General features: G+C 28.2%; 1 protein-coding gene across 1 annotated transcript; it reads right to left on the bottom strand.

The window, feature by feature from the left end:
• Nucleotides 1-626: 626 nt before the first annotated feature.
• LOC106316121 (ethylene-responsive transcription factor 2-like) lies at nt 627-1,682 on the bottom strand. The gene has a single exon (XM_013753990.1). The coding sequence runs from the start codon at nt 1,508-1,510 to the stop codon at nt 788-790; it is 723 nt and encodes a 240-aa protein (XP_013609444.1). The 5' UTR covers nt 1,511-1,682; the 3' UTR covers nt 627-787.
• Between the last annotated feature and the right edge of the window lie 9,486 nt (nt 1,683-11,168).

Raw genomic sequence — 11,168 nt, forward strand, 5'->3', positions numbered from 1 at the left:
ATATTATTAATACATAGCGGGTTGAAAATATAAAATATTTTATTTAAATTAAAATATTAAAAATAAAATCAGTGTGAAATAAGTTTAACAATGGGTTATATAAACAAAATCATAATACGGGTCAGAATTATTTTGAGTCTTCAAAAATTAAGTCCTATTTAAAAGATCAAAAATAAGTCATATAAATAAATTTTAGATAAAGTTCAAAAAAAAATCAAAATATATAATTTTTTTTAAATCATAATTTTCATTATGTAAAATAATTTTTTCAACAAAAAATATACCCGTCCTTTGAAGAGCGGATTATAATCTAGTTATTAGTTAATGAAAAGGTCCAAACAACATTTTTTAAGTAGATTTATATAAACTCTTTCCCTTTTAATAGTATTGATTAATAATTTAAGTTAAAAATATGTATATTCTCTATGTTTCATATGTAAATTGTTTTAAGAATTTTTTGTTTCTTCACATTATAATTATTTTTTCACATATTTATGTAAATTTTAATTTTACTAAAACCCTATAAATGATTATATTTCACTGTTTTATTTATAATTATATTAGTTTTTAATAAATATTTTTAGGGATTTTTTAGTAAAAATAACAATACCTGTTTTTTGGAATAAAAGCATCGTACGTTATCAAAACAGTAGTATATTAATTTACACAGAACACTCGACTGTCTGCCGCCACAAAACTTTCTATTGGAAAACACACATGAAGCTGTTGACCAAAAAAGAAAAGAACACACGTGAAGTAGCTCTGGTAACCAAACAACACATGTCTCTTATGCAACTTCGCACTTCACCTGCAACTCCGACGGCACCTCCTCTGTATTTCTCCTCCGTTTCGGCGTCCCGTTATCAGACGATGAAGAAGAAGTATAAGATCTCTTTGACGGGATCCGAACCGGGTCGGGTTCACCTGAATTCACTCTCCACGGAAAGTTCAGCAAGGCGCGGGAACCACGCATCCTAAAAGCAGCTCTGTCGTAAGCCAAAGCTGCATCTTCCGCCTTCTCAAACGTCCCTAACCAAACCCTCGCTCCGAACTTCGCCGGATCTCGAATCTCCGCCGCGAATTTCCCCCACGGCCTCTGTCTCACTCCTCTGTAATGCTTCCCCTTCGCCGGCGGCGCCACCTCCTTCGGCTTCTCCGCCACCGCTGCGAGATTCTCCGCCGGCTCCGTTTTAACCGCCGGAAAATCGTTATGAGACGGATTAGCCGGGGGCTTATCTAAAAAATCGCTGAGACAGCTCAAGTCCGATGACGGAGATGACGTTTCACAGGCTGCTCGGTTGAAGGCGTCGTTGAGGACACCGTACACTAACATATCCTCAGAATCATTCTCTTTTAACGGCAAGTCTCCCCAACTCTCAGTGAAGCAAGAACTCGGTATTGACTCACTGAATTGTAACTCCGTCTCTCCTCCTAGCAAGTGACGTCGTATCGACTCCAACACAGCGTACTCGGTTTCTGTTGCCGCCATAATCTCGCCCTGTCCATACATTATTACAGAGAAAATAATCTTTTTTTTTTTTTTTAATGTTTTGGATTGAATTGTCAAAACATCTAAAATCTTTTTCTATGCGGAACGATGGTGAAGAGGTTTACATAGTGGATGCTAGAGTAGACGAGGTTCATGAACCTGGAAAATTTATTATAAAAGTCTTTTTCATGATTTTTCAATTTTATAATATAGTGGGAGTGTGGAATTTGTTTTTTTGGACAACTAGTGTGGAACTTTAAAAACTGATAAATAAATATGAAAGTTGTGGATTTTTCATTACCACGAAGGTTCGTGAATTTGAACACGTGAGCTTTATCCACACAATGAAGCTGAAGTGTCAAGATTGACGTCATGAAATATACGGAAGCAAGTGTTGATTGGTCTCTCTTAACTTGTCCCTTGTTTTTGTCTATGGGTTTTGAATTTATATTTCGGTTTTATAAAGCAACTTGTCCCTTGTTTGGTTTATTAATAGAACCAAGCTCTTGGGTCTACTATTATTTGTGGAATATTAAACTTTAAAATTTTAAATCAAAATTTGAATTTAGTTGAAAGAAATTGACCTCTTTTAAGTGATATTATAGCTGATAAAATATGAAAAATACAGAGCTAGATAATATTAAAATTGCAAATGTGTGCTTAATTAGCGGTTCCTAAATATATTTTGGTTTAATTACATGAAATCTAGCTTAGATTTTGGTTTTGGTGGTTAAATAAAAAAATCAAAGTAGGTAGGACATAGCTAGTTCGAATGGGACACTTAATAAAATGTCTCCACAAATCGGGATACATTTCTCTTAGACACAAGTTAATATCTTCTCACGTTTTCCCTTTGCCTTTCCCTTGTTCTAACTAACTAGGATAAGATAGGCGCCTTGTGTATAGTAAATTTATATGAAAATTATTTAAAAAATATCGCATGGAAAAAAATTTATATTATTGATCGAATTAATATATTTGGCTCTTAAACAATTTTTTTTAACTTTTTTTACTAATTACATGATTTGTTTATTAATGAACTGATCTCATTTTTAAAAAATATTTTAGGTCAAAAAATTATTTATCGCATAAAAACCTAACGTTTAGGCCGAAGAATCTCATGCCTACTATCTGGTTACAATGAAACTATGTCAACTCGGTTTTATATCATGATTTAACAATTTAAAAGTTAATTATGGGTATGAAAAGTTTACGTTCACGTGTCAATTTTATATATCTTCGATAGTCTTCTCCTTTTTGTGTCATTTTGGTTATTGCTCGATATAAATATTGATTTTTGAGTTTATTCTCATTTCTTTTTTTTATTTTGGCCTGAGATTTAGGAATGTTTAAGATTCAAAATTATTAAAGAGATACAAACTTAGGTTAAGATCTGCACCTTGTGCAGAATAAATATATATTTTATATTTTTCTGCATATTATGAAATAATAAAATAATAATTATATATTAAATAACTAAGAAATCAGTTACTATTATGTAATAAATTGGCTTGCACATATAAATCAAATGACCGCTCTTGTTTATTCGCAATCATTTTAGAATAAATAAATCAAAACAATCAATCTTATCTATCGTATATGATATATAATTAAATTTAAACGATATGAAGTATATATATATTAACATAAACACCTATTAAAATAAAATTATTTATTTATATGATTTTATTATCATTGTATCTTATTATATAAAATAATTTAAACATTGATCACAAAAATTTATGTGAGACTTTTAACAGTTTTAGTAATTTATACTCGTTTTGAAAAATTCAAAATAAAACATATACAAAAAAATCTAAATTTTTAATATATGATTATAGTAATTGTGTAATTTATTTTAATAGTAAACAATTAAACAAAGGGGTTGATTGGCAAGTGCTTTAGAAGTGCTGTAAGATCTCTCTACAGCCCAAAATTTTGCCAATCATGCTTTGTAAAGATTTTTTAAAGCTACAGTTTTTTTTTTTTTATATTTATTTTTAGCTGTGGAAAGCCATAAATCTAGAACACTTATTTTTTGCCTTAGAAAATTTATATGTAAGTCTTTGAATCTTTTTAAACCTACAGCTAATATTCTACAACAAAATTATCTACAGCCATATCAAAAAAAATCTACAGATTTATTTCTAAAGCAAAAATATAAAGCTACAGCTCCTTCCAATCATCCCCAAAAATGATAGAAAACATACAGATTATTAGCAAATCTTTATTATTTAAAATTATTAATTACTATATATGTCATAATCACATTAGGTAATTCCGTAGGTTTTATTTAGGAAATAATATATAATAAATAGTCAAATTTCTTTAGTTAATATCATATGATATCATATAGTTGGTATTAAATGTTTCTAATGAGATATAAAAATCGAATTGGACCAACATGTTTTTCAATTTCAATGTGAGGCTGACACGTATGACTAATTAACTATTTAATTGATTGACACATAAGCAAAAAGTGTTTTTTAATTATTACAAAATTGAAGTTACATCTATTCAAATGTTGATTTTGTTCGGTTTTTAACGTCATTGTCATTTTAGAACTTCTTTATGTTGAACAAAAAAAAGAAACTCAAAAACATTTCATGTTTTTTAGAAGTATAAGAAATAACCATTCGTGCTCTAGTAAAAAAATCTGCAGTACTAGAAACCTAAATTCCTAATGATAGTTTTTTCATGCAATAGTTATAATATTTTGTTTCATCTCTGTAAAATTTCTTTATATTTTGCCTGTTTGTTCGAATAACCTTGTATACATTTCTTTTCACCAATAAAATTATTGAGTTTCCGTCTTTTCCTCTCTATTCGTTAAGCCATACAATTACAAACAAATTAATGGTGGGTCTCTCACGAGTGTCCACTTTCAAAAGATACCTCTTTCACGGAAGCATAGTTAGTCGATAGTCAACAGTCAATAGTCACTTTCTAAACAAATTTGAACCATGATATATAACATATAAAAAGGAATAGACTAAACATGATATATATAACACATAAAAAAGAAATAGACTAAATTTGCTTTTCTCGACCAAATCATTTTCATACTTTTTGCTAATAATTTTTTGAGCTTATGAAAATTTGAATTTACTAAGACTAAAAAGAAGCTATAACACACTTTTAAGTTCGGTTGTTCAAAAAGTTTAGTTATTATTGTTTTTCTAATTCTAACTAAATCTAATGCTATTGGAAGATGAATTCTTTTTATTTTTATTCATAAGATTCAATTTTCAAAATATCATATGTATCCACGTGATTTTCAAAATCCATGTGATAATTCTTACAAAATATCTATTGCACCTCAAGTCCAAATTATATATCCAAAACTATAATTCATTATATTTTATATACTTTTACATTTTTGAATATATAATTATATTTATATTGTTTTATCATTTGTGAATATATATATTTATAAATATCAAAATTAAAAAAAATAGTTTGAAAAAGCATTTTCAAATTTCAAAAATATTTTGAATTTCTTTTTAAAAAAAAATCGAAAAAATTATAAAAATTTCGAATTTGAAAACATATAATTCGAAATTATAAAAAAATAAATTTTATTTATTATTTATATATCTATAAATCAATTTTGTCTCTTTAATGAAACATGTTTTGGATATACAAATTCATGAAAATCTATACCAATCTAAAGAAGTTATGCTCAAATTTTATAAGTCATGTATATACATTTTCACAATCCACGTCATTTTAAAAATTGATAGATTAGAGCGAAGACGCATAAACTTGTCCACCCTCACTATTTCCATAGTATCCTCGTAGCAGAACTTGAGTAGTGTCCACTTTGTTTTGTTTTTTTTCCTTCCATCAACTTACCGGTAGTATCTTCTTCGCTCAATAATTTGGAAACGCTTTAAACATATTTGACGTTTTGCAGTTATATATGCTAACCGTAAAACATTGAGCCAAAGTGGCAACCGAGAATTAATGATTTAAATGCTACAAATAGAATTCTGAAAACATGTTTGTTGCGAACTTGTGTAAAGTTTAGACAATGATGATTCATATCCGTCACATTTAGCTGACCAGTCACAGTGGATCAATGGAGCAGGATCTCAAGGAATTCTCGACCATCCTTTGTGATGCTCTAATCATGACAACTGAACAACCCTTTGGTTGATACCAGTCATCGAAACAGGATATCCTAACCTCACGAGGCCGAGATAAGTGTTTCCGCGATATCAACATGGCTATAGTAGCTGCAACGAGCCGTTTTCCCTTGGTTGTCTATGGCGCCCATTATTAAGCCACATGAAGCCACAAGCTCTTTAAACACATGCACAATCGCCAAAGATCCAAATGTTGTTTATTCTTATATTCGTGATAATTACGAAAATTAGTTATATATTTGTGGCTGGAGAGAGTTACCTGAATTTGTCTTTTCCCGGCGCCTGCGTGGATAATTGTGGAGCCATATGTTTGTCTCTTAGGCCAATACACCTTTCTTTAGAAAACCCACTAAGAAGTTCATTAATAACTACCAAATTGTCTCCTCTATGGACGTTTATTTACTTCAAATTTGTTTTGTAAAATGCTTTCATGTAGTAAGTCTTTTATCATGTATTATAAATTTTGAATTGCTCTCCTCTTTAGCCTATCATTTCCAGTCCATATACAGGGTAAAATAACTCTTCATTTCTATATCAGACAAATTGATGAAAGATAAAACTTTTTATGTGTTTTTCTTTGTTATGTTCCTTCTGATGATGTTCTTCCGTGATTCTCATATCTCACAATTTGTTAGGGAGAGTGAAGGAACAAAATCTGATATTTTTTGCCTCGGATCTCCATCTCTATCTCACTCATAGTTGGTCTTCACAATCACATATAAAAACACTATCAGAAGTTAACTGTTTACTTTATTGATCCTCATTCTTTTTTTCGACTGAAATGATCCTCATTCTTCTGATTACTTTCTTTCTTTTCCTCTCTACGTCCTTAGATCTAGACACTTTCCCTCTTTTTTACTCTCTCTGTCATTAGGTCTACTCTCTCTGTCATTAGGTCTAAGACAGTTTTCACATGATGGCTTCAGTGCTTTTAATCACCTAACAGTAACATTCACCATGATCATCTAAACCTTTGCAAAACTTGGTCATCTTCATCTTGCATTGAGTGAAAAATGGGTTCTTGTATTCAGTGCCGATCCAACATTTTCAATTTTTTCTTGACGTCCTAAGCTCACTTAAAACTTTATGCTTTTGTTATTCATATAAAAAATTTGTATGTCCTATATACAACTAAAATTTTCGCTTAAAATATGACGCCCTAAGCAGTCGCTTCTCTCGCCTATGCTCGAGACTAGCCCTGCCTGCATTATAATACGTCGGCACGGCTCTGTATACGTCTTTCAACTTGACTTTGGCTGGGCTTCAAACCCATTGTGTCAATCATCATCTATTTTTTTCTTACATAATACTCTCTTCCATAAGAAGGTATATATTATGGAAGAGTATTATGTAAGAAAAAAGGTACATCAATTATAGTATGTTTATAAAAGAAGAAAATGTTGGAAAGGATAAAAAGCAAAAGGTACTTACTAGTAGAATAATACAATGCGAGGACAGATCGAAGGAAGGGAGTAATATGACCCGTCAGCAATTCAGAACTTTGAAGTGGACCAAATCTTTGATTTTGATGACCACTGACTTTTCAAACATTTCTTCTACTAGTATTAAACTCAAAAAATCTATACGTGCAAACAACCCACCGCAATGTTTGAGTTTTTCTTCAGCGACTTCAACGGAAGTCGATAATAATTCTTGTTTTTTTTTTGTCGGCTTTAGATGAGGGAATTCAAAGATTCTCTCCACAGATGAATTGAATGAATGAATGAATGATTAGCTTCTTTTCATAAGACCTGAAATTATTAAATTTCAGTTAACCATTTTATAATGCTGAGTAGTTGTCACATTGACCGATTGAAATTCATTTCATGAACCATATTTGTATGGAATTGACCAGAGAAAATCGCTTAAGCAAATTGTTTTTGTCCATTTAACTCGCAACGAGAAATTGTTCGAGATTATTCGCCAAAAAGGTTTTAGACAGCACATTTCATTATTAGCTTCTTTCAAAGATCTCAGGGCTACAGTTTTTTCATGTTTCACATCTCCATGCTATCTTTACTATTCTTAGATTAAGCTCATAATAAATGGCTATATAATTGCTATACGCCAGAAATTTTTTTTACATTGATCATCTGTAACCTCGTGTAAAAGTATATTAACTAAAAGCACTATGCTTTTTATGCAATTCTTGAATTCTAAGAATATATATATATCTCTTATATATTAAAGCACAAGTCACACAACCAATCCTATTTTACCATATGTTTTAAGTTTCATTTATCAAAAAAAAGTTAAAAAGAATTTTTTTTGAAACAAAACAGTTTTTGTCATCTTTTCCTTGCCACGATCTCCACCTCCTCGTCCTACATTAAAATCAGTTATTCCACAAATTTGTTTATTAAATGGTTTCAAACAGTTTAATTTTTTCAATGAGGTAAATGATGCTTTCATCTCTCCCATAATTTTATTTTGATATAGACAACATCCTATCCTCTTTCTTTTTCTTTTCTGGACGAATTTTCAATCTGATGGTGGCTGTATAGTAAATGAGTAACTGATAAAGTATCTTAATTCCAGCAATTAATTATGTTTTGTTGTACAGTTTGCATTCCTTATGTTTTTGTTTTTTTATTTCTTTTTTTTTTTTGCAGAGGAAGATTGAAGAAGAATTAAAGGGAAAGGAGACAACTTACACGATGACTCTCAGCCCACATTCCTGTTCATGTTTTGATCAATAGGTCAGATGCAAAATCTTTTAATTATTCAAAGAAGGCATAGAACAAAACCTTGACCACTAAATTTGTTTCTTTTTAAACAATAGTTAGTGTTGTAAACATTGTATGGTTGACCAATTATTAAATATCGAATTTGTAAAACTCTTAAATGACTAATTTTGGACAGTAATTTATATAATAAATATCATGGGATTAACATATATAAATATATCTAGATATGGTTGAGGTGAATTCGTTAAAACAAAAACAAAATATTATAAATAATTATTTAAGTATGCTTACATCTACAATAATATTGGTCGACCAAGTATACTATCTAAAGTATGCAATTTTTAATATACTAAAATATCATGTTATCATAATTTATTTTCTTCCAATTATTCAAATTTACTTTTACTAAATTAAACTAAAAAAAGGTTTTTGTGATCAATTAAAGATACGAAAAAAAAACAATGAATTAAATATATACTAGTATATATGTAAAGCGATAGCCAGAAATCCATTGGATTACGTACTTCTTTCAGAAACTTCTAATCAGAAGCTAAGTAGCATAAAGACATAGTTTTATCTTTGCGTTTATAAGTAAAAGAAAACTTGTTTGAAATGCAAAAAGTTGGGAATTCATTTTTAAAGATATAAACAACCTCAGTGACAAAAAAGAGATACAAACAACTTAGAAGCAAATGCAACCGAACAAGTAATAGAACTTTAGAGGTCTTCTGCGATAAATTTTATATATGAAAGAGGAAAATAATATACACTAATATATATAAGTTACATGGTCTGCAAGTAAAGCGATTGAACATGACTCCAATTTTATTTTATTTTAAAAATAATTGTATATATTAGAACTTAAAATTTATTTTAGAATTATAGTCCTATATTAAAGTCTATAATTCAAATAAAATTAAACATATATAAAGAGAGATATTATTTTTTTAAAATTATATAGTTCAATATTTTTTTGAACATGGCATGGAAATAATCTGAAACGTTACTGAGAAATGATAAGCATACTAGAATAAGACCTGCGCCTTACGCAGGAAAAATTTATATGAAAATTATTTAAGAAATATCGTATGGAAAATAAAATTTATATTATTGATCGAATAAATATTTTTGGCCCAAAACAAAAAAAATTTAAAACTTTTTTGTTAATTACATAATTTGTTTACTAATGAACTGGTCTCATTTTTAAAAATATTTTAGGTCAAAAAATTATTTATCGCATAAAAACCCAATGTTTAGGCCGAAGAATCTCATGCCTACTATTTGGTTACAATGAAACTATGTCAGCTCGGTTTTATATCATGATTTAGCAATTTAAAAGTTAATTATGGTTATGAGAAGTTTACGTTCACGTGCCAATCATATCTATCTTCAATTTTTTTCTCCTTTTTGTGTCATTTTGGTTATTGCTCGATATAAGTATTGATTTTTTAGTTTATTCTCATTTCTTTCTTTTATTTTGTCTGAGATTTAGAAAATGTTTAAGATTCAAAATTATTAAAGAGATACATACTTAGGTTAAGATATACGCCTTATGCAGAATAAATATTTTATATTTATTACTTATTTTATATTTTTCTGCATATTATAAAATAATGAAATAATAATTTATATTAAATAACTAAGAAACCAGTTACTATTATGTAATAGACTGGCTTTCACATATAAATCAAATGACTGCTCTTGTTTATTCACAATCATTTTAGGATAAATAAATCAAAACAATCAATCTTACCTATCGTATATGATATATAATTAAATTTAAACGATATGATATATATATATATATATGTATATATATATATATTTATGTATATATATTAACATAAACACCTATTAAAATAAAATTATTTATTTATATGATTTTATTATCGTTTTATCTTATTATAGAAAAAAATTAAACATTGATCACAAAAGTTTATGTGATATTTTTAACAGTTTTAGTAATTTATACTCGTTTTGAAAAATTCAAAATGCAACATATACAAAAAATCTAAATTTTTAATATATGATTAATGTAATTGTGTAATTTATTTTAATAATAAATAATTAAACAAAAATAATAAAAAGTATACAGATTATTAGCAAATCTTCATTATTTAAAATCAATAATTACAATATATAACATAATCACATTAGGTAATTCCGTAGGTTTTATTTAAGGAAATAATATATAAAAATTTCAATTTGATAAATGAATGGTCCATAATAGACATACTATATAATATAACATTTTCTAGCAATTTAATTTTAGACTAACAAAATTCTCGATTGATTTTCAAGCCGCCACGTAAACAAATTAACATTCCAATTACGTGACAACTCAGCATGATATTTTTTTTAATTAGTACAAACTACATGTTCTAAACTTTTTAAATGTTTTTCTATTAATATATAGGGGATGTTAAACCATTGATCATTAATTTTTAACATAATAATTTTAACAGCTTTAGTAATTTTGTCGTTTTTTAAAATTCAAAATATAACATATACGAAAAAAATCTGTATTTTAATTTTATAGCTAATTTGATAGTTTAATTTATTTTAATAACATAAAATGAAACAAAAACTGTGGATGAGATATAAATTGTTATCAAATCTTTATTATTAGAATCATTAATTGTCATATATATATTAGTCATATTTGGTAATTTCGTAGCTTTTATTTAAGAAAAGAAAAGAAAATAGTAATTGTACACTTTAATTAATTTTATGATTAGTTTAATGAAAAGTATAATATATACTTAATTGTACCAACATATTTTCTAAGGATTCTGAATTTCATTCTGGTGATGACACGTGGCAACACTTAAAGGTTGTAATGTT

The sequence above is a fragment of the Brassica oleracea genome, chromosome C9, assembly GCF_000695525.1.
Source record: "Brassica oleracea var. oleracea cultivar TO1000 chromosome C9, BOL, whole genome shotgun sequence".
NCBI lineage: Eukaryota > Viridiplantae > Streptophyta > Magnoliopsida > Brassicales > Brassicaceae > Brassica > Brassica oleracea.

Excerpts from the sequence above, each read along its gene's own strand:
- LOC106316121 (XM_013753990.1), bottom strand. The coding sequence starts at position 1,510 with ATGTATGGACAGGGCGAGATTATGGCGGCAACAGAAACCGAGTACGCT.